Source organism: Nomascus leucogenys, chromosome X, assembly GCF_006542625.1.
Source record: "Nomascus leucogenys isolate Asia chromosome X, Asia_NLE_v1, whole genome shotgun sequence".
NCBI classification, from domain to species: Eukaryota; Metazoa; Chordata; class Mammalia; order Primates; family Hylobatidae; genus Nomascus; species Nomascus leucogenys.
In genome coordinates, this window is record NC_044406.1 from 125,305,502 (window position 1) to 125,332,363 (window position 26,862).

General features: G+C 39.9%; 1 protein-coding gene across 4 annotated transcripts in view; it reads right to left on the reverse strand.

Moving 5' to 3' along the window:
* ATP11C (ATPase phospholipid transporting 11C) overlaps positions 1 to 26,862 on the reverse strand; it is a 207,992-nt gene that overhangs the window by 41,277 nt on the left and 139,853 nt on the right. For all 4 annotated transcript variants that reach the window (XM_003272595.4, XM_030807339.1, XM_003272596.4 and 1 more), the window contains exons 13-20: positions 21,856 to 22,017; positions 20,707 to 20,858; positions 19,686 to 19,757; positions 17,676 to 17,749; positions 15,611 to 15,714; positions 14,992 to 15,173; positions 7,115 to 7,378; positions 620 to 794 (exon numbers count right to left, since the gene is read on the reverse strand). In XM_003272595.4, coding sequence (XP_003272643.3) covers positions 620 to 794; positions 7,115 to 7,378; positions 14,992 to 15,173; positions 15,611 to 15,714; positions 17,676 to 17,749; positions 19,686 to 19,757; positions 20,707 to 20,858; positions 21,856 to 22,017 — 1,185 coding nt within the window. The remainder of the gene's footprint in view (positions 1 to 619; positions 795 to 7,114; positions 7,379 to 14,991; positions 15,174 to 15,610; positions 15,715 to 17,675; positions 17,750 to 19,685; positions 19,758 to 20,706; positions 20,859 to 21,855; positions 22,018 to 26,862) is intronic.

A 26,862-nucleotide genomic window follows, 5' to 3' on the forward strand; every position in this document is an offset into this window, starting at 1 on the left:
AGTCAGAGAAACAGACTTGCTTATCCGGAGAGACCATAAAGCTAAAAGTGGAGAGAAAACTTTGCCCTAGAAAAAAACAGATAATTAGGGAGAAAATAGAGGATGGCACAAAATAAAAAGTCACTACGTTGACCAATAAAATGTCAGGACCATGGACCATCACAGAGACCATGAAAGCATAATTTTAAGGAGGATATAATTGATGGTGTCAGGAGCAAAGGAAAAATAAGAAAGAGAATGGAAGACTACACAAGGGATGGGCCAGGTCTACCTGCAGGCAAGCCAAGGGAGTAAGAAGAGCAGAAAGAACACACAGAGCTAATGTCATAAGGGATCTAGGAGCAGTGGCAGCAGGCACAAAGCACTCATCAGAGAAAAAAGTCTGGAAGGTGAGGAACTGGGACAGCCAGATTGAGGGGACAACAAGGTGCAGCGTAAGTTTAATTCAAAATGGGGAAAGACTTCTGAGTCTGATTACAAAAAGAAAGAAGCCTTGGAGGAAGAAATTAGATAGTAATAATGGCCCTTTGAAGAAGAAATAATTTTTTAAAAAATAAACATTTGCACATATATGTATAGAAGTATCCAGAATGGAACGTTAACTAATGTTCACAGTTACCTGGGCTTTCTGTAACGGTGCCATCCGACAGCAGAGCACTGCAGTACACTTCATACATATTTGTAGGAAAATGCTTTTGTAATTGTTTGAACTAGAGTCTTGACTAGAATTTAGTATGAGTGACAATGTGGAGCCATCTATGATTAATCCATATTCCTGATGTTCTGTCCATGCTCTGAAAAATAAAAACAATGCTATGTTTGGATTTATTATAGGTTTCTATTTAGGATCCAGATTTTTTTTTAACAACAAAGGGGGTGGTCCCAGATAAGGGGAGTCATCGATTTGGTTCCTCAACCTGTTCACTCTAAAGAAGCAACTGCCTCTAATAATGCCACAACAGTGATTTGCAATCGTATCTTTGAGACCCAAGTTGCACATATAGATGACTACAAGTTCTAAAAGGTCAACTTGGTGAGGCCAGATTTCCCAGTTATTTAATCAAACAATTGTCTAAGTGTTGCTGTAAAGGTACTTTGTGGATGTGATAAAAGTCCACAAGCAGTTGATTTCAAGTAAGAGAGATCATTCTAGATAACTAGAGTGGGCCTGATTCAGTCACTTGAAAGGTTTTAAGAGGAGAGCTGAGACTTCCTGATGCAGTAGCCTTAGCTACTTCCTGAGACTTCCTAAGGCAGTAGCCTTAGCTCATGCCTGAGAGTCCCAGCCCTTCCTAAAAGCCTATCCCACAAATCCAGACCTGCCCAGCTAGATAATACAGTTGCCCAAGCCAAGTCCTAACAATAAATCTCTCAATATATTCTTTTACTGGTTCTATTTTTCTGGTTGAACTTTGACTAATACAAACTTTTTTTTTTTGATGTTTAGAAAATAAAATAAGAGGTTAAGCAGCCTGCCTCTGTATAAGAAACGTATGGTGAGTATTTGGAATTCAAATCAATTAGTCAAACTCTGCTATGAAGACAAATCATCAATTAGTCTGAAACTCCCTAGCAATGCAGGGAAAAGACAAATGGCTTTGGGGCAAACATATATATATGTCATGCTCAGGGCAACTTTCAAAACTTTCGTCACATCATTTCCTCATCTGGCATTCTCTCTGAATTCCCCTGGCCTAACAAAAATTTTACTCATATATATATATATATATATATATATATATTCTTTAAATGTATCATTTTACATACTAGCTTAGTGGTTCTCTAGTCATCCCATTCAAATCATCTGGGTGGCTTTAAAAATTGCCCATGCCTGGGGCCTATCCCCAGACCAATTAAATCAGAGTACCTTGGCCAGGGCTTGGTTATATATAGGTATATTTTAAAAGCTTCCTAGGTGGTTCTCATGTGTAGCCAGGACTAAGAGGTGTTAGGTGTCAGGAAAGACAAATGTGTAACAGGTGCCAAGTATTTAAGAAAAATATAGTGTAAAACTTACAACTGAGAAAATTCTGCCAATTAACTTTTACTTTTCAATTAGGAAACAAACAAGTGGTTATTCAAGTTTTGCTCCGGGGAATCTTGGGTGCCATTTGACAACGACTGCAGCGGAAGCATTAGACAAAGCAGGATCTCAGAGATTCAGTTATCTAATTTAATGCTACTCAAAGTTTAATGTGCAAAGGAATCACTAGGAATCTTATTAAACTGCAAATTTGGATTCGTTAGGTCTGGGATGTGATGTGAGATTTTGCATTTCTAACAAGCTGCCCATTGACAACGGAGCTGCTATTCTATAGACGAAGCTTTGAGTAGTGAGGGCCTAATATACCTCATCATTCCTTTATTCCATATTTCTTCAGTGTATACTGCTAATACCGTAACATTTTATACTTACAAATATTTTACTGTATAATTTTATTCACTAAATAAAGAGACATCAATGATGTGCTCTCTTTCTTTGCTCCTCTACTCATATACTAATAGCTTACTTACGGGGCTGAAAACAGCAACTCAATAACCAATGAAGAAATAACTTGTAAACACCAGCTATAAGCACACTATATAGAGAAATACAAAGAATTATGGACTAATCTTTTTATGGAGAATAGAAAATCTCCTTAGATTGATAGAAGCATACGTGAGAGAACTACCTAACCAAACAAGATAATCAATGGTTAATGCCCAGTTATTGAGACATATCCATACAGGAAAGAATAGTGGATTCTTTGTGAAGTGCAATATCTAAAGTAGGACTTGAAAAACAGGGAGTAAAGAGGTGATGTAATAGAATGTATGTTGGGGTGCACCGCAAAAGCACGTTGAAAAGGTCACTTAAGGCCTTTGGTGTGGCCTGAATCTGTGAGTAATGGAGAACCACCAAAGTTTTCAGAGCGGGACTATGATATGGACAGTGCTTCACTTAAAGATCATTCATCTGGCAGAGGCGCTTAAGGGATTTCATGCATGATGTACTAGACCTCTCATGTGGGTGGGGCACTAGAGGTGAGAATGGGAGTATGAATGTGGCTTGGGGGCTGATTTGAAGGGGAAACGGCAAAGGAGCAGAAGCTGGCAAAGGTGACTCAGTCTGAACCCTGTGTAAGTAAGTAAAGACTGTGCCCGACTCCAAATAAATAACCAGGAAGATGGGCTGATCTGAGACAGCGACAGTACATTAAGTTTTCCACAAGCCCTGGCTTTTACAAAAGTGTCCTCAGGGCTGTTGAATGCTGCTATAGACTGAATTGTGTTCCCCTGCAAATTCACGTTGAAGCCCTACCCCCAATGTGATTGTATTTGAAGACAGCACCTTTAGAGGGTGAGGCCCTCATGATGGGATTTGCATCTGTTACAAACTGAATTGTATTCTCCCAAGATTCATCTGCTGAAGCTCTTAACTCCCAGTGTTGTGGTATTAGGAGGTGGGGCCCTTGAGAGTAACTGACTGATATGGTTTGGCTGTGTCCCCACCCAAATCTCAACTTGAATTGTATCTCCCAGAACTGCCATGTGTTGTGGGAGGGACCCAGCAGGAGGTAACTGAATCATAGGGGCCAGTCTTTCCTGTGCTATTCTCGTGAGAGTGAGTAAGTCTCATGAGATCTGATAGGTTTATCGGGTTTCCCCTTTTGCTTCTTCCTCATTTTTCTCTTACCGTAGCCATGTAAAAAGCACCTTTTGTCTCTCGCCTTGATTCTGAGGCCTCCCCAGCCATGTGGAACTGTAAGTCCAATTAAATCTCTTTTTCTTCCCAGTCTCGGGTAAGTTTTTATCAGCAGCATGAAAACGGACTAATACAGTAAATTGGTACCAGTAGAGTGGGGCGTTGCTGAAAAGATACCCAAAACTGTGGAAGTGACTTTGGAACTGGGTAACAGGCAGAGGCTGGAACAGTTTGGAGGGCTCACAGGAAGACAGGAAAATGTGGGAAAGTTTGGAACCTCCTAGACACTTGTTGAATGGCTTTGACAAAAATGCTGATAGTGACATGAAAAGTAAGGTTCAGGCTGAGGTGGTCTCAGATAGAGATGAGGAACTTGTTGGGAACTGGAGCAAAGGTGACTCTTGTTATGTTTTAGCAAAGAGACTGGTGGCATTTTGTCCCTGCCCTAGAGATTTGTGGAACTTTGAACTTAAGAGAGATGATTTAGGGTATCTGGCAGAAGAAATTTCTAAGGAGCAAAGCATTCAAAAGGTAACCTAGGTGCTGTTAAAAGCATTCCATTTTAAAAGGCAAACAGAGCATAAAGTTCAGAAAATTTGCAGCCTGATGATGCAATAGAAAAGAAAAACTCATTTTCTGAGAAGAAATTCATGCCAGCTGCAGAAATTTGCATAAGAAGCAAGGAGCCTAACGTTAATCCCCAAGACCATGGGGAAAATGTCTCCAGGCCATGTCAGAGACCTTCACAGCAGCCCCTCCCATCACAGGCCTGGAGGCCCAGGAGGAAAAGTGGTTTCACGGGCCAGGCCCAGTGTCCCCATGCTGTGTGTAGCCTAGGGATTTGGTGCCCTGTGTCCCAGCTGCTCTAGCCATGGCTGAAAGGGGCCAATGTAGAGCTTAGGCCATGGCTTCAGAGGGTGGAAGCCCCAAGCCTTGGCAGCTTCCACATGGCATTGAGCCTGTGAGTACACAAAGTCAGGAACTGAGATTTGGGAACCTCCACCTAGATTTCAGAATATGTATGGAAACGTCTGGATGTCCAGGCAAAAGTTTGCTGCAGGGATGGGGCCCTCATGGAGAACCTCTGCTTGGGCAGTGCAGAAGGGAAATGTGGTGTTGGAGACCCCATACAGAGTCCCTACTGGGGCACTGACGAGTGGAGCTATGAGAAGAGGGCCACCATCCTCCAGACCCCAGAATGGTAGATCCACTGACAGCTTGCACTGTGCACCTGGAAAAGCCGCAGACACTCAATGCTAGCCCGTGAAAGCAGCCAGGAGGGAGGCTACACCCTGCAAGGCCACAGAGGCGGAGCTGCCCAAGACCATGGGAACCCACCTCTTGCATCAGCATGACCTGGATGTGAGACATGGAGTCAAAGTAGATCATTTTGGAGCTGTAATAATTGACTACCCTGCTGGATTTCAGACTTGCATAGGCCCTCTAACCCCTTTGTTTTGGCCAATTTCTCCCATTTGGAACGGCTATATTTACCCAATACCTGTACCCCCATTGTATCTAGGAAGTAATTAGCTTACTTTTGATTTTATACAGGCTCAAAGGCAGAAGAGACTTGCCTTGTCTCAGATGAGACTTTGGACTGTAGACTTTTGGGTTAATGCTGAAAGACTTTGGGGGGCTGTTGGGAAGGCATGATTGGTTTTGAAATGTGAGGACATGAGACTTAGAGGTGCCAGGGGCAGAATGATATGATTTGGTTGTGTCTCCACCCAAATCTCAACTTGAATTGTATCTCCCAGAATTCCCATGTGTTGTGGGAGGGACCCAGGGGGAGGTAACTGAATCATGGGGGCTGGTCTTTTGTATGCTGTTCTCATTATAGTGAATTAACTCTCATGAGATCTGATGGGTTTATCAGGGGTTTCTGTTTTCGCTTCTTCCTCATTTTTCTCTTGTCGCTGTCATGTAAGAAGTGTTTTTTGCCTGCCACCACGATTCTGAGGCCTCCCCAACCATGCAGAACTCTAAGTCCAATTAAACCTCTTTTTGTTCCCAGTTTCAGGTATGTCTTTATCAGCAGTGTGAAAACAGACTGATACACTGACTTTAGATGAGTTAATGAAGGTGGGGCCTCCATGATGGGATTACTGCCCTTATAAGAGGAAAAGACAGCAGAGAGCGGCCATTTGCAAGCCAAAAAAAAGCCCTCACAAGAACCCAACCATGCTGGCACTCCAATCACAGAACTTTAGCCTCCAAAACTGTGAAAAATATATTTCTACTGTTTAATCCATCCAATCTATGGTATTTTGTTATGGCAGCCCAAGCAGACTAAGACAAAAGGAGAAGTAAAATGCACATACTTTGGACTGTCTTTATAAGTACCATTTGGCTAAAGGAAAACGTTTCTCATAGGCAATTAATAAAAACCTATTTATTCTCACTGATGCCCAAGTACTAGAAGAACAACAGCTGTTTTAGAATTGGCCATAGCCTCATGAATGTGGGCTAATCATTTTTAAAGCTTGCTTAACATTAGCGATGAGGATACAGATATAGCATAGTTGTTATAAGCATGGGATCTGGAATTGGAGAGACTTTCTGAACTTCTTCTTAGCTGTGTGATCTCTATCTGTAAAATGAAGAAAATACGGTTGCCTAACTGGGTTGTTAATGATGATTAAATAATAATTATCATACAAAGCCCTTAACACTGTTCCTGGAACATGAAGTGTGCTTAAGAAATTGAAAATAATATTGCTTAGGGATATTTCAAGTTAGTACAGACACATCCAGTGGCATTTCAAAAAAGGAAATCAATTTGCTTATGGCCAAGGTAAATTCAAGTAATTGGTTTAGACAAAGCTGACCCTCGGTCAATGGGAAGTATAGAAAATATATCTCTGGGCACTGAATTATTGTTTATCAGTGGCTTTTCCTGACACCTTTATGTTCCGCAAGTTCTTCCTAGTTGAAAGCAGAGTCAAAGCGGCCATGTCCTCTAAATAAAGTGGCCACGTTAACAAGTATTTGATTCCATTTGGAGCTCTGGGGTATAAAAATGCACAGAAAATGGCTCCAGAACCTCAAAATGCATGAAAATTGTCATAGAGATTGATTTTATTACATTCAATTTAAGAGACTGTGAAAGGAATATTTTTTTCTTAACATAGACCAGGCCAGAATATCAACATTGAATACCCAGACTCTAAACATTTAAAAATTGAACTATTTTTCTAAACCTTCCAAAATGTGCAGTTTTCTCTTAAGTTAAAAGAAAAGGTGGAAAGTGCCAAATAATCTCAGATGGGCCATTAGTCAAGTCCTCAGGGACGATTTTAACTTATAAGGATAAAACACCTGCAAACAGAAAATCATGCATTACAGAAAATGAAGCCTTTTGTATATGCAGCTGTGATTTACATCTGCACCAATGTCTAAATATAAGAAACTGATGTACTTTCTTACTTTTTAAAGCTTCTAGTACTTTTAGGAAACTCATGCAGCAATTTCTTACGATATTCTATCAATAATTCATGTAATCGATCTTCTTTCCTTTCACTTTCTTCAATGGTTTTTGTGGTTAGTTCTAAGAGCTCGGTGTTGGTTTGGAAAAGGCGGCAGGCATAGCATGTGGATTTAGCTGTCTCCATCTTGTCCCCAGTGAGCACCCAGACTTTTAGGCCTGCTGCATGCAGAGCTTCAATGGTCTCTGCAGCTTGATCTTGTAGCCTGGGAACACAAAAGAAACCTTGTGATCTTCTAAAATTCCTGACAAAGATTCTACAGGAAGGCTTGTTAAAGAGAATATTTTTATAATTCACAGCAATTCTAGAGTCCTGACACCTTATCACAGTTGACTTTCATATACATCCCCTACTCATTCTGAGTGCTGTCTCGGGCATAATTTTACTTACTAAAGCAAATTTCAAACAATGAGGTTCTGAAAAGTCTGTGACACCTTGAGGTAACTGGTATCCAATGGCAGAATTGAGTATCATCATTCTAAGCTAAAATGTTCAGAAACATTTGTACTCAATGTCACTTTAGCATGTTTCATTTTATGTTATATCTAACCATACCAATTAACATCACTTAACATCATTCAAAGTATAAAGGTCCAAACATTCTAATCAGATGATGAGGGAAGTTAGTGAATCCCTATCCTTGAGGAGCTTTAAGAACAGGAACATGGGTTTTCAAGATGGCTGACTAGGGACATCAAATGCCAGTTGTCCTCATAAAAAAGATCAAAGTTACTGGTGAATGGACATCTTCTGAACTGAAAACTGCGGGAAGAGAGCCAGGACCTGTTGGAGAGCCCACAAGAGAAAGCTGGGATACAGAAAAGAAAGAAGCGAGAGTCTGGCAGAGACTGTCCCTTGAGGAACTCAAAGCTCCACGTAAAGGGTAGGTGGAAATGCTTCTCTGCTTCCCTCACCTTGTGATAATCTCCTGACCATCAAACTGCTGGGGAACCCCCCCTCTGCCCTCCTTACCTAGGGCAATGCCGTCAGTGGCGATATAGGAGCTTCCCAGGGACAGAGATCTGGGTGGCCAGCTCGTGCAGGCATGTCAGTACTCCCCTCAGACCCAAACTTAGAGGGCAGGAACCATTCTGTTTGTGCTGCTGTGGTGGGCCAATGCCCTACCTAGGGGAATCTCTGCCCTTGAGTTATGACACCATCAGATTCCCTGCAAATATACTCCAACCCGCTCTGACTTTGGCAAGCTCGGGGGGAGCGGGGGCGATCAGTGAGTCCCCAGGGAGCTATGGGATCCCTGGAGATCTATCCCTCGGCATGGAGTGCCCCTAAGGGGGAGGTAAGCACAGCCTGCTAAGGGCCCTCCTGGGACAAAGGAAATGTGGGCACAGTGACAATCATTGAAGGGGGTAGCACTGAGGGCCAGGAACAGTCATGGAGAGGGGTCATTTCCCACTGTGCCCACCCCCTGTACACACTGTTGTTGATGCAGCCAGCAGCAGTTCTTCCCAGTGGATGGTAGCGCATATGTACCTGGAGAAACTTTTCACCTTTTTCGCAGTGGCTCCACCCCTGCTGAAAATGAGCTCATGCCAATTGGGCTTTCACAAAGGGTAGGGCCCAACTCCAACTCCCTACACAGAGCAGCAGCATCCCAGCAACAGACAGGTAAGCTGCAGAGTTGTCTGCTCTGAACTTGGGGTAAAGGCTCGGCCAAAGCCCATTTTGGTGGCAACCACCAGAGAGATGTATCCATGGTCTGCAGCCACACTGTGACCAGGAACCAAAGGATAAAGTCTATACGAACTGAAGATTGTGAGCCCTATGACAAGGGCATAATGGAGAAGCGGATCATGTTCCTACCTGCACAGGATGAGGAGCTGGTGCACCCCTCCTTGCTCCTTTCCCCAAGACCTCAGCATACCCCAACCTGATCTCCAACCCCTGCCACCATCCTTCCCTCAGGGTAGGTGCTTCCACTCATCATCAGCCTCCCAGAGGAAGAACTGACTCTTACTCTTAAACTCCACCTACCAGACTGAAGCGTGAACTGCACCACCAAATAAATAACTTGCTGCCAGAAGGGCTTAGTGCTAGTACACATGCTAAGGTTTCTGACACCTCCACACCCTTAGCCCTGCGGGAGGCAGTGTGTCGGCCCTTGCATCCAATACATCACTACAGCAAACAGCATCTGAGAAAGCCACTGCACTGAAGCTATCCACAACCAAGGAAACCATACAGAGCCTTGCCCCGCCGAAAGCACCCAGAAACAAAGCCAAACAATCATACACAACATATACCACAGTCATATCCTCAAGGGAAAAAAGGAATTAAAAAATAAAAAATGTCTCATCCAAACTACAGCAAATTCAAAAATAAGAAGCAACAGATCCCTCAGATGAGAAGGAATCAGTGTAAGAACTCTGGCGGTACAAAAAGCTGGGGTGTCTTGACACATACAAAGGATTGTACTACCTCTGTAATAATACAGGCTAAACAGAATGAAAAGTCTGAAATGACAGATAAAGGAATTCAAAACATGGATTGCAAGGCAACTCAACGAGATCCAAGAGAAAGTTGAAACTCAACACAAAGAAACCAGAAAAATGATTCAGGATATGAAAGATAAGGATAGCTATAATAAAACAAACCAATTAGAACACCTGGAATTGAAAAATTCAATAAAGCAATTTCAAAATACAGCTGGAAGCTGTAACAATAGACTAGACCAAGCAGAAGAAAGAATTGCAGAGTTTGAAGAGCAGTCCTTCAAATTAACCCAGTCAGATAAAAAAAAAAAAAATTTCAACATGAGCAAAGTCTTTGAGAAATATGGGATTATGTAAAGCAACAAAATCTATAACTTCTTGGCATTTCTGAGAGAAAAGAAGAAAAAAAGGCAACATGGAAAATATATTTGGGGAATAATTCAGGAAAATTTCTTGAACCTTGCTAGAGGTCAACATCCAGATACAAGAAATTCAGAGAACAACTGTGATATGCTACACAAGATGACCATCACCAAAGCATATAGTCGTCAGACTACCCAAGGTTAACAAGAAAAAAAAAATCTTAAAGGCAGCTAGATAAAAAGGAAAAATTACCTAGAAATGAAATCCCATCAGACTAAACAGTGAATTTCTCAGCAGAAATCTTAGAAGCCAGAAGATTGGGTATGTAGTTTTAGCCTTTTTTTTTTTTTTTTTTTTTAGGAGACAAAAATCTCAATCTGTCACCTAAAGTGTAGCAGTGGTGCAGTCATGGCTCACTGTAACTTCTGGGCTCAAGCAATCCTCCCACCTCAGCCTCCCAAGCAGCTGGGACTACAAGCACGTGTCACCATGCCTACTTATCTAAAAAAAATTTTTGTAGAGATGGGGTCTCGCTATGCTGCCCAGGCTGGCTGTGAGCTCCCAGGCTCAAGTGTTCCTCCCACCTCAACCTCTCAAAGCACTGGATTACAGGTATAAGCCACCATACCTGGCCTTTAGCCTTCTTAAAGAAAAACAACTGCAGCCAATAATTCTATATCCTGCTAAACTAAGCTTCTTAAATTAAGGAAAAATAAAGTTTTTCCCAGACAAGCAAATGCTATGGGAATCTGTCACCACCAAACCTATCCTATAAGAAATGCTTAAAAGAGCTCTAAACACGGAAACAAACGGATGATATTTGCTACTATAAAAGCATATGTTAGTAGAAAGTTAACAGATCCTATAAAGCAATTATATACTTGAGACTACCAAAACAACTAGCTAACAACACTAAGACAGGAACAAAACCTCACATATCAATATTAACCTTGAATGTAAATGGCCTAAATGCTCCACTTAAAAGACATAGATTGGCACAATGAATACAAAAATACCATCTGTTAGGCCGGGCGTGGTGGCTCACACCTGTAATCCTAGCACTTAAGGAAGCTGAGGCAGGAGGATCACTTGACGTCATGAGTTCGAGACCAGCCTGGCCAACATGGTGAAACCCCGTCTCTACTAAAACTACAAAAATTAGCTGAGTGTGGTGGCAGGCACCCGTAGTCTCAGCTACTCATGAGGCTGAGGCAGGAGAATGGTTTGAACCCAGGAGGCGAAGTTGCAGTGAGCTGGGATCGCGCCGCTGCACTCTAGCCTGGGCAACAGAGTGAGACTCTGTCTCAAAAACTTCAACAGACCCATCTCAGGCGTAATGATGGCCACAAGCTAAAACTAAAGGGACGGATAAAGATCTATCATGCAAATAGAAAACAAAAAGGAGCAGGGTTTGATCTTCCTGTATCAGATAAAACAGGCTTTAAACCAACAACAGTAAATAAAAAGACAAAGCGGGAATTACATAATGAAAAAGGATTCAATTCAACAAGATTTAACTAGCCTAAATATATATAGACCCAACATCAGAGTGCCCAGATTGATAAAACAATCATCCCTAGACCTAAGGAAAGAGACAGAGAGCCATACAATAATACTGGGGGATTTTAAGACCCCAATGATAGCACAAGACAGATTATTGAGGCAGAAAACAAAGAAACTCTGGACTTAAATTGGACTCTTGACCAAATGGACCTAATAGACATTTACAAAACACTCTACTCAACAACTGCAGAACATACATTTTTCTCATCTGTGCATGAACATTCTCTAAAATTGATCACATGCTTGGTCATAAAGCAAGTCTCCTGAAATTCAAAACGCAAAATCATATCAAGCATCTTCTCAGAACAGAGTGAAATAAAATTAGAAATCAATACCAAGGGAAACTCTCAAGACCACGGAAGTACATATAAACTGAACAACTTGCTCCTGAATAACTTTTGAGTAAACAATGAAATTAAGGCAGAAACCAAAAAACAATTTTGAAACAAAAGAAAATAGAGACACAACATACCAAAAATTATGGGATATGTCAAAAGCAGTGTTAAGAGGAAAGTTTACAGCACTAATTGCCTACATCAAAAAGGCAGAAAAATCTCAAATGAACAACATAATGTCACACCTAAAGGAACTAGAAAAACAAGAACAAACCAGACCCAAAGCTAACAGAGAAATAACAAAGATCGTAGCAGAACTAAAGTAAATTGAGACCAAAAAAATCATACAAAAGATCAATGAAACAAAAATGAAAAACAAACAGACCAGTAGCTAAATTAACCAAGAAAAAGAGAAGATTAAAATAAGCGCAATCAGAAATGACAAAGGTGACATCACAACTGATACCACAGAAATACAAAAGATCCTCAGAGACTATTATGAACATATCTACGAGCACAAACTGGAAAATACAAACGAAATGGATAAATTCCTGGAAACATACAACCTCCCAACATTGAACCAGAAGGAAAAAGAAACCCTAAACAAGCTATGAAACTGAATCAGTAATAACAAATCTACTAATCAAAAAAACCCAGGACCAGAGAGATTATAATTCTATCAGATGTATATAAAGAGTTGGTACCAATCTTACTAAAACTACTCCAAGAAAAATCAATGAGGTGGGATTCCTCCATAACTCATTCTACAAAACTAGTATCATCCTAAAATAAAAATTTGGCAAGGACACAATAAAAAAAGAAAACTATAGGCCATTATTCATGATGAACATAGATGTAAAAATCCTCAACAAAATACTAGCAAACTGAAACCAGCAGCACATCAGAAAGATAACTCATCATGATCAAACGGGTTTTATTCCTGGGATGCAAGGATGGCTTAACATATGCAAATCAATAAATGTAATTCACCACATATATAAAACAAAAATTATATGATCATCCCAATAGATGCAGAAAAAATATTCAATAAAATTTGACATACCTTGATGATAAAAAAAAAACCCTGAGAACAAACTAGGCATCAAAGAAACATACCTCAAAATAATAAGAACCCTACATGCAAACCCACAGCCAACACCATACTCAATGTGCAAAAGTTGAACACATTTCCCCTAAAAACTGGAACAAGACAGGGATATCCACTCTTACCACTCCTATTTAACAGAGTACTGGAAGTCCTAGCCAGAGCAATCAGGCAAGATTGCTAGAATACTACGCAGCCATAAGAAAAGTGAAATCATGTCCTTTGCAGCAACATGGATGCAGCTGGAGGCCACTATCCTAAGCAAAATAACTCAGAGGCAGAAAATCAAATACCACATGTTCTTACTTATAAATGGGAGCTAATCAGTAAGTACACATGGACATAAAAATGGAAATAACAGACAATGGGGACTCCAAAAGGGGGAAGACGGGAGGGGAGCGAGGGTTGAAAAACTACCCATTGAGTATTACGTTAATATCTTAGGTGATGGGATCAATGGAAGCCCAAACCCCAGCATTACACAATATAACCACATAACAAACTTGCATGTGTACTACCTGAATGTATAACCCCGACCCACCCTCCAAAAAAAGAGGAACGCCGATCGTCCTGAATGAGAATTTAATTATAATTCTTAAAGGCGAGGAGAGAAAAACAATACTTTCCTCTGGGTTTCTTTTGGCGACAGAATAACAATGAAATTAGACTAAATGAATTTCATTAGAGTTTCAATACCTTTTAATGTGACTAAATATATGTTTGTAACTTTTTAAGTCTCATAATTTTCATATATAATATTTAGAAAATTCCAAAAATATTAAGAATTTAAAACTTATTATTTCAAGCAGATCAATGGCAGTGTCCTGCAATCAAGTCTGAAAAAGGTAAGCCTGTAAGTTAAAAGCATATTATTTTAAAGTATGCAGGCCAGGAATGGCGGCTCATGCCTGTAATCCCAACACTTTCGGAGGTCAAGGCAGAAGATTATTTGAGGCCAGGAGTTCAAGACTGGCCAACATGGCGAAACCCCACCTCTACTAAAAATACGCAAATTAGCTGGGTGTGGTGGCATATGCCTGTAATTCCAGCTAGCTACTCCGGTGGCTGAGGCGTGAGAATCACTTGAACCCAGAAGGCAGAGGTTGCAGTGAGCCGAGATTGTGCCACTGCACTCCAGCCTGGGCGACAGAGCAAGACTCTGTCTCAGAAAAAAATAAATAAATAAAAATAAAAATAAAATAAAATAAAGTATGCAAAAACATACTCTGGTCTGTTAAACCAGGTTAGATTAAGCTCTCATGTTGCTCACTCTACCTTAAATTTCCTTTCTGCTTACCTGTCTCTCAAAATCTTACCCCTTCGTCTAGGCACCAGCTCAAACAATGGCTATAGTACCATTCCCTACACGTCAAGACTATTTGATAATATGTGCATAAATATATGGATAGCTTAGTAAATATTCAAAAGACCTGAGTGAAAACTGATTCATTCTTCTAGGTTACATGAATTTACCTTAAAAATCATTCCTACTGGCTGGGTGCGGTGGCTCACGCCTGTAATCCTAGCACTTTGGGAGGCCGAGGTGGACAGATCACGAGGTCAGGAGATCGAAACCATCCTGGCTAACACGGTGAAACCCCATCTCTACTAAAAATACAAAAAATTAGCCAGGCGTGGTGGCGGGCGCCTGTAGTCCCAGCTACCCTGGAGGCTGAGGCAGGAGAATGGCGTGAACCCAGGAGGTGGAGCTGGCAGTGAGCCGAGACCACACCACTGCACTCCAGCCTGGGCGACAGAGCGAGACTCCATCTCAAAAAAGAAAAAAAAAATTTAAAAATTTAAAAATTAAAAAAAAAATCATTCCTACTAACAGCTCAAAATCTGGTGTAATTTTTCATACTTGCTATAACAAATAAATCTTTAAGCCCACTTAAACAATAAAACTAAAGATTTCAAACTTCGAGATTAAATTACTAATCTGGGGCAGATCACACCCAAAACATTGGTCATTAAAATAATAAGAGTATCATTTTCTAGTTACTTGTCTTCAACTGCAGTGGCTCCAATTAAATTCATGTTTGTCTCAATATCATCGAAAACTTTTTCCATTTTTTCTTCTCTGTCTTGTAAGGCCATTTTTGCCTCTATAAGCTGTCTGTTAATTCTTTCATAATCATCTGGAGCAATTTCTTTGAAGGCTACACACAGTGTCCGATACCCATCCTAGGAGTAAAGTAGGAGATCTGTAGTTATTCTAATAATAGTTGAAAAAAAAAAAAAACCACACCCTGTAAATACTCTTGCTTTAGCCATATGTACAAGAGAAACTCTGACACATATTTAGTTTGAAAAAATGAAGAAATTACAACTGAAAAGGTAACATTCAATTAGGTTCAGAAAAAGGAAGTAACAGTTCTTTTAACAAAGGTTGTTGAAAAGTCTTTAAGGCTGCAAATTGTGACCCGAAACTTGCTCCAGGATAATGTTTTATATTAAGATAAAAAAAAAAGTAATATTATAAAATCCCCAAATACAAAACATAGACCGCAAAAATAAGCTAAAATGTATTTAAACTGTCATTTAAACAGAAATCCAATAAACATAGTCATCTTCAGCATTTCTCTGCTTACTTATTGGTGGGGGAAGGAGTATAGGCTCACCATTGCATTACGTTCCACATGGACTTTAGTTAACTCAATTTCATGATTTTGCACTCTGGGAAAAACTGCCGAGTCTGCTCCTTTACAAAAGAGAAGTATGTCTCCTAAAATAAAGAACCATAGTACTTGACTTAGAATTTTAAGGCTGGTATTGTGGTTTTAATAAGAGTACCTTTTAAAGCAGTCTCTCTCACCCAAGTGTTGTATATTCTGAGCACGCCTTGCAATACTCACCTAAATGGAATGAGGAATCTTGGCCTTTAATCTGTCAGAAAGGCATGCACCACCTCTTCAGGTTATTATGAACACAATTAATAAGCCAGAGTTTACAATAGGCACCTCTGTTAAAATATACTTCCTCCCACCAATTCACGGAGGGCTGGGCTTGTGTCAAGGAGCTGCATCTGAATTTCTTCTGAAAATGTATGCCAGGTGCAGTGGCTCACGCCTGTAATCCCAGCATTGTGGAGGGCCGAAGTGGGAGGATCACTTAAGCTCAGGAGTTCAAGACCAGCCTGGGCAACATAGGGAAGACCCTGACTCTACTAAAAATTAAAAAATTAGCCGCGCATGGTGGTACACACCTATAGACCCAACTACGCTGGATGCTGAGGTGGAAGGATTGCTTGAGCCCAGGATGTCAAGGCTGCAGTGAGCTATAATCTTGCCACTCCAGCCTAGATGACAGAGTAATACCGTGTCTTAAAAAAAAAAAAAATACAGTGAAGCCATGGCCTAGAGTATACATATGGCATCTACAGATGTCAAGAAGAAAGCTCAAGCTCAAACAAGCTGAAATAATTTTAAATAAACTATATTAACTAGCTTCTAAAACAATGGCTTGATAGTTTTTACTGATGAGAATAGCTTTGTAGAATGCTAGTATAATTGCAGCTTTAGATCACTTCACACACCCAGGAAATATGCACAGTTGTGCACTAAGACAGACACTTTATCCTTATAAGGGAAACAACTGAGGTCAACAAATTAAAAAGTGTAGCTCTGAGGTCAATGACCTTTGTAGACCAGTTCCACAGACATTTCACTATTTGCTGTAGAACATGTGGACGTGCACACATAAGAATAGCAAGTATTTGAAATGTTAAGTGTTTTTTTTTTTTCATTTATTCTTACACATCCAAAGTGTATTTCAAAATTCACAAAACAAACTCCATGGTCACTTATTAAAATCAATTTCATGACTTTGCAATCACACCACAAAGTATGAATTAAGTGGGATATGTTCCCCCAAGGATCTGTCTGTATCCTCCCATTCTCACATTAAGGAATTTAGAAAATTTAATAGTAAAAAGTAAATTACTGGGAAATAAATCAAAAATTTTTAGAAAACAAACCACCTGAGCACACCACACACACGTATCTGAGAGCCTTCGAACAAAGCAGGAACGCTCGCCCATGGGTCTTGCAGAATCTGAGCAGAAGGCAAACCACCATGGTGCCTCCAAAGACATGAGGGAGCCCAGGATTATGGTACCAGTTCCCCTGCAAAGGGCAAGCTTTACTCTGTTCAACAAAGAACCTGAGCTCTGGAGTGAAACTGCAATGCCATTTCCCAGAAACCAGGCCCTTAGTCCTCTCTACCTCACCTGTTTCCAGGGAGTGTCAAGCAGTAGGGGAACCAGGAAGGTCAGTGAGGGATAACAAGCAACTCCCTATACTCAAGGATTCTGCTGCTAGTAATCCCAAACCATCCAACTATGCTGGGTGGCTGCATGTAAACATTACTGGTAGACTGGTCAGTACCCTGAACCATATAAAAGTCATTCTTTCAGTTCCTGTTCGAACACCCAGGGCAGAGGGATATGGTTCTGCTACCAAGAAAAGGCACATCCTGTCATAACGAGGGTTCCATCACTAACAATTTGGTAAACAGAACATCTGTGCTTAAAAAAATACATGAAGGCATATGCAAAAGCTACTGCTTTGCATGACTTTCACTAATCCTACACTACTACATGAAATGATTCTCTTTCCTGAAAGAGTGAATCAACCAATAAGCCTACAAATGAACAAAGAGAAAAATTCAAGCTTTTCAGACATGTACCTTCTTGAGTCTTCACAATTACACTCATACGTCGCCGGACGGCATCAAAGTTTAAGGTGTGAAGAAGTTCATATCTTTAAGAGAAGAGAAATGAGAAAAGTAAAAAACCTAGAATATACTGAGAAAAATAAAGCACAACAGAAATATGTTAAGATATTTAAACATCTTAAATCAACAGACAGCTATCCTCTTTGCATGAGGGTCACTGGTTGTGTGCACAACTGGTACTTTCCTTTGTCTTAGAATTTCTCTGAACATAGAACATGCTGTCAGAGGACACCAATGTTAGTTAAGGGGTATTTATAGCCCCTCACTATATTACTTAAAATGGTAAGGAGAGTGACCACATAGAAATGGAGAATAAAGAGCTGTCCCACCAAGCCATATTTGGAGGGATCTAGAAACAGTCCCACTCTGCCAATTATTTTAGCAGCATTTATGTATGGAGTGCCAGGCACAGTGCTAGGTGCTGGGGAATAGAGGTGAATCTGCCTGAGTCCCTTCCCTTATGCGGGTCACCATATGATAAGGGAGACAGAGCACAATGAGATAACCACCCTTCTAGTTTCTCAAATACTGTAATAAAGGCACTTACAGGGAAGATATAAGAACACAGAAGGAAGACATCTGAAAGGAGGTTTCCTGGAAGAGGACATGCCTGACCTGGGTTCTGCAAGGGTAATATGATGAAGAAAGGGGGCCATGGCATTCTGAGTAGAGGGAATGAGCACGGCAGCATGAGAGCACATGGCCCATGGAAGACTTTAAGTAGTTCACCAACTCCCAAAAAACTCATTGATAGGGGAATAGTAAGAGATAAAGCAAGAAAGGTAAACAGGGGCTGGAAACACATCTTTGTGAGCGATTTCTGGAATTTGGGATTGTATTGTAAGAGCAAAAGAAAACCAATAAAAGGGTTTAAACAGTGGAATGACATGATGAGATTGGTCAAATGTGTGTGTGGATGGCCGAACTAATCAATGGAGAGATACAGAAAGTTAAAATAAGAGTTGGTTATTAGAAAAAGTGAGAGGAAATATTTCCTGGAAAATAAACAACTAGTATTTTAAAAAAAAGTATTTACTATATAGCTATAAACAACTAGTATTTTTTAAAAAAGTATTTACTATATAGCTTGTTTTGGTTGGGAGTGAGGGGGTCATTAGTCTTGCGGGAGTATATGTATAAGACATCTAACGTGGCATCTGGTTTGCTGTTGGCCAGATGGGGGCACTGTTGCAGATGGGCTAGAATCTAAACTCTGACAATGACCCTGGGTCCCTGTCAGTCAGACCAAGAACCTTCCTCTTGGCTTCTATGAATCTCTCTCCAAAGGGATGCATTACCCAAGTACCTGTAAACGTATTACAGGTTTCTGAGATGGGTCTCAGGAGATCCTAGGGGCCAGAATGAAAGTCAGATAACATAATTATATTTCAAGTTCAGATGAAGAAATTCAAATTAATCACAGAGCCTAATTAAAATCCACCATTAAGATAAGATGGCTTTGTTCATTAGGGTCTTTGTGGCAAAAGAGGAAATGTGAAGACACTGGGGCATCAGAGTACTTGCGCTGAGGCTCACACATGAACATTCCGAACAAAACAAGGCTTCTGGTTTACAGCAAAGCTGCCTTTATTGGCTGGGCTTGCAATCCCAGAGTGATTGCTTGGACACTAGATAGCAGAAGGTTTCACATATATTCACTGATTTTTCCTGTAACATGTGTTAGGGACCTGAAATGGCATCTAAATTTGAGAAACATTCCAGGCAGACTCTCATTCTGGCTACTGGACCCAGATGTGAACCAGATTAGAATTTCTACCTCAAACTCCAGTTTCTGCCATTCTATGTAACATGGCTTCTACCCCAACTATATTTACATAAAACTCTGAACTGAGAGAGCAGAGTCCTGTATTTTTAGTGGCATCATTTCCTTTGCTGCCTGAATCCACTTAAATTTGACTATGGGGTTAAGAAATGACAAACATCAAACACAGAGCTACTTACTCTTCTATTTCTTTTCTTTGGTTCTCTACTCTCATATATCCATTTCGATTTCCTAAAAATGTGAACCCGTACCTATCAAAAACAATAAAAAAGACCTTGTGTATCTCTAAAGAATGATTAATTTTTTTATTATTTTTTTTTTTTGAGATAGAGTCTCGCTCTGTTGCCCAGGCTGGAGTGCAGTGGCACGATCTCAGCTCACTGCAACCTTCACCTCCCAGTTTCAAGCGATTCTCCTGCCTCAACCTCCCGAGTAGCTGAGATTACAGGCGTGTGCCACCACACCCGGCTGATTTTTCTATTTTTAGTAGAGACAGAATTTCACCATGTTGGCCAGGCTGGTCTTGAACTCCTGACCTCAGGTGATCCACCCGCCTTGGCCTCCCAAAGTGCTGGGATTACAGGCGTGAGCCACCCCACCTGGTCTAGAATGATTACTTTCAATGGCGTAACTCATGCTTGTTTATGCTTTTCTTCTCTTTCATATGATCTCAACATATAACTGTACTTTCTTTTCCTGGATAAGTTGATAACAGAGAAAGTCAATGCCCAGCCCCAATTATTGTAACCAAGGGAGAGACAATTTGGGTTTCTGATTCTATGGCTAACACACTGGGTGACCTTTTAGCCACTTAATTATCTTGAACCTCATGGGTAAAACTGGACTTTCGGTTCTCAAATGATGTCAAAATTGCTGGAAGCACCTCAGAAATAACATGTGTTGTACAAAAAGTGGCCATTGTTATGTTATTTTCAAAACATAGTATGAACATTCAGACTTCTGGCTGGCATGCATAAATAGTAAGGCAAGTAATACCTATACGTAACTATTTTCTTTTTAGTCTTAACTGGTTAGGTGTGGGAATTTTCCACAAATTTTTGGCTAAAGCAGTTATGTTTTTTATTAAATAATAGGAGATGTATGTGCTAAGGTCACTGAAGCAAACGGAAAAAAAACAAATAACTTCTGTCCTCCTCTGATTTCACTTTCTTAGGGGAAGTATAAGAAAGTATACTTTACTTTTTAGCTCCTTTCACCAAAGCTATTTCATCTGGTGAAGAGGAGATATAGGTTAATTCAGCTGATTCTGTAGCTCCATCAACAGCATCATTTGTTTTGATTTCTACAGTATGACATAAACACAAGGCACGTAGAAACAGCTCTTCTCGATTCTGTGGAACAGCAACAAAATAATGATTATTATTTTTAATTTGATCACTCGGTAACTAGGCAGTGAATAGAGAAAATATATTAATGTGAGAGAATGTTATAACTTCTAACAAACTTAGTAGCAGATACGTATAAATTCTTAACACTCAAATCAGCTATATATTCTCCTAGTACCTAATAAGAGTTCCTGGTTCTCAGCTAGCATACCCTATAGGCTGTGTTAACTCATTAAGGTTATCATGGCACCACCTAAGCCAAAGCAGTGACTTCTTCATGGCCTAAAAAACTTCATTCAGTATCTAATTCACAATCTAGCAATAGCTCAAGTGTAGGGAGACTCTGGTTAATTTAATGCCTAGACACTCCTGAGACTTTAATCATTTGAACAGACATCATTCTTGGAGGAGCTTACATTTTAAAAGACAAAGCACAAAAAATTATGATCATACAGACAAGCAAGCTTTTACCCAAATGTCATTTCCCACAATTCTCTTTACTTGTAAATTCTACTCATTTACAAATTTCAGAAGTGTCAGTAAAACAAGAAAGGTGAAGCCAACAATAGTTATTCTAAAGTCACTGGGCACAGTGGCTCATGCCTGTAAACCCAGCACTTTGGGGGCTGAGGGTGGTGGATTACCTGAGGTCAGGAGTTTGAGACCAGCCTGACCAACATGGTGAAACTCCGTCTCTACTAAAAATACAAAAAAATTAGCCAGGCATGGTGGCGGGTGCCTGTAATCCTAGCTACTCGGGAGGCTGAGGCAGGAGAATCACTTGAACCCGGGAAGCAGAGGTTGCAGTGAGCTGAGATTATGCCACCACACTCCAGCCTGGGCAACAGAGTGAGACTCCATCTCAAAAAAAACAAAACAAAACAAAACAAAAAAAACAACAGAAGTCTATGTCATGTGTCTACCTAAAAATTATTTTCTACTATGGAATGTTAACATGCATACACAGATTGGTTTCTTATATAAAACAATAATGCAAATGCACCTTATCTGCTTTGTCAAAATATGTTAAAGGTCCATCAGTTTGAGATAATCCATCAACCTCTTGAGTTACACCTTTATATTTGTGGCCATCTATGCAGCATTCAATGAATTCCATGCTGTTTTCAGTGAGTGTTCCAGTCTTATCTGTAAATACATAATCCACCTAAAACAAGGACACAAACGTATACATTGTTAGTTTCTTCAGTGTGACTAATTTTTAGTTTGCTGTAACGCAAACCTATTTCCATATCCATAGGAAATCACCCCTTCTAACACTTCTTGTCAAATGTCAGGGAATTACAGAGACAATTATTACCAAAGAAATGAGGAATAAATGAGTATTTTTAAAGACACTAAAATGGTATCACACGTCTAAGGTAGATCTACTCAAATGTAAAAGATGAATAGAAAAAAATGTGACTATTGGCCAGGCACGGTGGCTTATGCCTATAATCCCAGCACTTTGGGAGGCTGAGGCAGGAGGATTGCTTGAGCTCAGGAGTTCAAGACCAGCCTGGCCAACATGGTGAAACCCCGTCTCTACTAAAAATACAAAAATTAGCTGGGTGTGGTGGCACACACCTGTAATCCCAGCTACTTGGGAGGCTGAGGCACAAGAATTGCTTGAATCCAGGAGACAAAGGTTGCAGTGAGCTGAGATCACATCACTACACTCCAACCTGGGTGATAAGAGTGTGACTCTGCCTCAGGAAAAAAAAAAAAAAAAAAAAAAAAAAGTGACTATTTTATCAAACTAAGAATGCTTCTCATGTAAGTTAATTTTTTTTTTTTTTTTTTTTTTTTAAGACAGGGTCTCACTCTGTCACTCAGGCTGGAATGCAGTAGCCATTATAGCTCACTGTAACCTCAAACTTCTCAGCTCAAGCAATCCTCCCACCTCAGCCTCCCAAGTATCTGGGACCACAGGCACGCACCACCACACCAGGCTAATTATTTTGTAACTTTAGTAGAGACAGCATCTCACTATGTTGCCCAGGCTGGTCCCATACTCTTGGGCTCAAGCCTTGGCCTCCCAAAGTGTTGGGATTATAGGCATGAGCCACCATGCCCAGCCAGTTAACCTGTTTGATGTAAAGAAGTTACATAAGTCAATTTTTCAAGTGGGAAGTAAGACTATACTGACCACTTATTTCTCTCTCTCTCTCTCTCTCACACACACACACACACACACATACACACTCTTACACTTTGTGGGCTAGTATGTACATTACCCATTAAAAATTTTTTCCCAATAAATTAAATGGGATGTAACAAAATAAAACAGAAACTGACGAAGGTTTTTTTCCCCTTTTAAAAGTAAAATTTTCTATAAAAATACCGAATTAAAATAAAATGCACCACATAATATAATATACATAAGAATTGATAACAACATTAACAGTTACCTAATTAGAAGATACAGTATAGGTCAGTAGTGATCAAAACCATAACTGAAATTTCTTTCTTTTTACTGTACATATTTTGAAAATACTCAAGTTTCCAAATTTAGAAAAAAAGCAGATAAAGTATAACACAAGTATATTTTCATAAATAATGGAAAATATAAGCCAAGAAATAAATTTGCCACTAAGATAAATCATTTTGAGCACTTCTATTTTATCTCGGTTTTTCTCTCTTCTATTTTTAACATCTGGCTTTTGGAAACCCACAATTTTATCCTCATTTTGGCAATTTATGCTTAAATAGTTAAAATTATGGGCTGATAGGAACAAGCATAAGCACAAGATTAAGGTTTTTATTATGTAAGGGAGAAAGAGATGAACTACAGCAGTAGTTGCTTTCTAATTATTTTTCAAAGCTTTTCACGGTAGCAGCACTGGCACAAATATAGCATTCCAATCTTTTTTTTTTTTCCTGTTAAGCCAGCCAAGTTTGAACTCTCTCTTTAAATTAATCCAAGTGGTATTACTTGTGTATCATGCAGATTCTTCCAGTTTAAATGAAATTCTTTGGGGCTTTTTTCTGATCAAAATTATTAACCTTCATTTTTCCCTGAAGGGTGTCCTGGGTTATTTCACCTCCTGCACTTGGATGAGCATTAGAATCTCTTCTGTTAGTGTCGAAGATGGTAACTTTAAAATATAAAGTAAAATTTATTCACCTATATCAAACAGTTTGGGCAGTATGAATCTGGATACGTTGAATCTCACAGGTATATGCCTATAAATTATACCCAAATGCAGTAATTATCAAACTGTAGAATGCATCACATGTACTTGGAGGTCTTGTTAAAACTCAGATCACTGCTCTATCACCAGAGTTTCTGAATCAGTCGGTCAGAGGTAGGACCAGATAATTTATACTTCTAAGTTCTCAGGTAGTGTTGATGCTGCTGGTCCCAGGATCATATTTACAGAACCACCGCCCTAATATATGATCTATACTCAGAAAAAGAAGAGGAGTAGATTGACTGCAATTAATTTAACTATTCTCATATTTAACAGAGAGAAAGGAATGAAGGGGGAGGCTGCTGCTTTACTCTGACTCTCAAGCAGCCTCTCTTCTTCTTCAAGCTTGCCAAAAAGACTCCTCTATATCAGTAAGCTCAAAGCCATCATTTGTGTGATATTGTAAAATATATTTGATAAATATATGTTTGATCTTCCTTCCTGTTTCCTGACATAAAGCTCCTAAAGCCTTAGTATCTCCAGAGTGATAACAGTGTTTTTGTATGCTAATGAGATGACAAGTGGTTCGGGGGCCCCTAGATAGCTTCAGGATGAGTGCAGGTCACTGGAAAGACCAAGGCATGATTACAGGGTTGGGATTTCAGCCCCACACCTGACCTCGGGAAGGAGGAAAGAGGGGCTGAAGGTTAAGCTTAACGCCAATGGCCAATGATTTAATCAATCATCCCCACATAATGAAGCTTCCATAAACTCCCCAAAAAACTGGGTTCACAGAGCTTCTGGATAGCTGAACACATGAAATTTCTTGAAGGATGCCCGGAAAGGTCATGGAAGCTCCACGCCCCTTCCCCCATACTTCACCCATCTCTTTATCTGTATCCTTTGTCATATCCTTTTATAATGAACCAGTAAACATGACTGTTTCCCTGAGTTTTATGACCTGCTCTAGTAAACTAATCAAATCCAAGGAGGGGGTCTAGTAAACTACTGGACGCCATTTTATAGCTGGTCAATCAGAAGCATAAGTCACAACCTGAACTAGCAACTGGCATCTGAAGTGGGGGGCAGTCTTATGGGACTGAGCCCTCAACCTGTGAGATCTGACACGATACACTATCTCCAGGTAGGCAGCATCAAAAGTGAATTGGAGGATACCCAACTGGTGTTTGCTGGAGAACTGCTTGCTTGGTGTGTCAGGAAAAAACTTCACATACCTTGTGTCAAAAGTGTTGAGTGCCTATGTGAGAATAATGAAAGAAAAACAGGGTCTTACGGATAACTAACATGTAGGGGTTCCTGGAGGCTGGTGCGCTCAAGGAAGGTATGGAAGCTCAACACCCCTTCCCCTATATATCGTCCCACATGTCTCTTCATCTGTGTCCTTTGCAATATCCTTTATATGAAACTGGTGAACATAAGTAAGTGTTTTCCTGACTTCTGTCTGCTGCTCTAGCAAGTTAATCAAACCCAAAGAGGGGATTGTGGGTAGCCCAACTTAAAGCTGGTCGATCAGAAGTTCCGGAGGCCCAGACTTGCGACTGGTGTCTAGGAGTCGTGGGGCAGTCTTGGGGACTGGGCCCTCACCCTGTGGGATCTGATGTTATCTCCAGGTAGACAGAATTGAACTAGAGGACACCCAGTTGTTGTTCACTGTTTGTTGGTGAGAGAAACTGCTCCCTCCCACATTTGGACACAGAAGTCTCTGTGTTGTCTGCTGTGAGAGCACAGTAAAAACACATTTTGGGAGTTTTCCCTGAAACACATATTAAGCCCATCATACAGAAACAATCATGTTAATATTTTGAGTGGTAAATGTGTATTTACCACTTGAACAAAAATGTAATCTCATTATGTTCGCTATGTAATCTATTTTTCTCACACACATATATATATATGTATTTCCATATCAAGAATATAGATTTACATAATAACCTTTATGGATTAATTAGTATTTCATTGAATAAACTATAATTTCTAAAAAAAAGAAAAAAGATTTTCTTTTCCTATCTCTTAATGAGACAACTGCTGTAGGGTAGAAAAGGCTCTGAAGTATATGTTGAACATGTGAAATCATCTATTTTGTAGATCAAAAATTACCATATGGTTCAACTTAATGGAACACTTGGACTCCATCTTGGCTCCATCACCTACTAACTTTGTGACCTTAGGAAAATGTCTTTATCTCTATGAACTTCAAATATTAACCTTAACGATACCTGCCGCACAAGAATGTAGAGATTAAAAAATAAAGCTCAATAATAATGATCTATAACCTAAAAGGTGCTATATATATGGTGACTGTCACTGATGTTGACTTGACCAAAATCAAAGAGCACCAGGTTCTTTGCACTGCCCCATATTTTTTCTGATTGATTATGATCACATTGCTATAGTTAGGTCTGATGTGTGTGTCTCCCCAGTGATATTTTTAAAAATTTGAGGGTTTCTTGTTTACTTCATAATAATACCTAGCACACACACACATCCCAGACAGTAAAAGGTGAATAACAGCTACTGGCTTGAATTATTGGAATCTGAATATATACTTACATTATAAAGTTCCACCATTAGGCAGAGCCACAAGATGGGAAGGCGACACAAAGAAGAGTAGCCCCACAGGTTTTTTCAATATGGATTACAATCATTTGGTTGTCTAAAAGATTGATGTCTAATCATAAAAGACTGCATTATTTTCCAACTGAACTGAGCAGTCTACTTCCTTTTGTTTCTCATGTCAAGCACTGTTCTAAACATACCTTTCTATTTTTAATCCCAGTGTGGGTCACATTAAAAGAGGTTAAGCAAATGCTTGCAATGGTATGAACAAGAATTAAATGACATTGCCTTTAGTAACATAA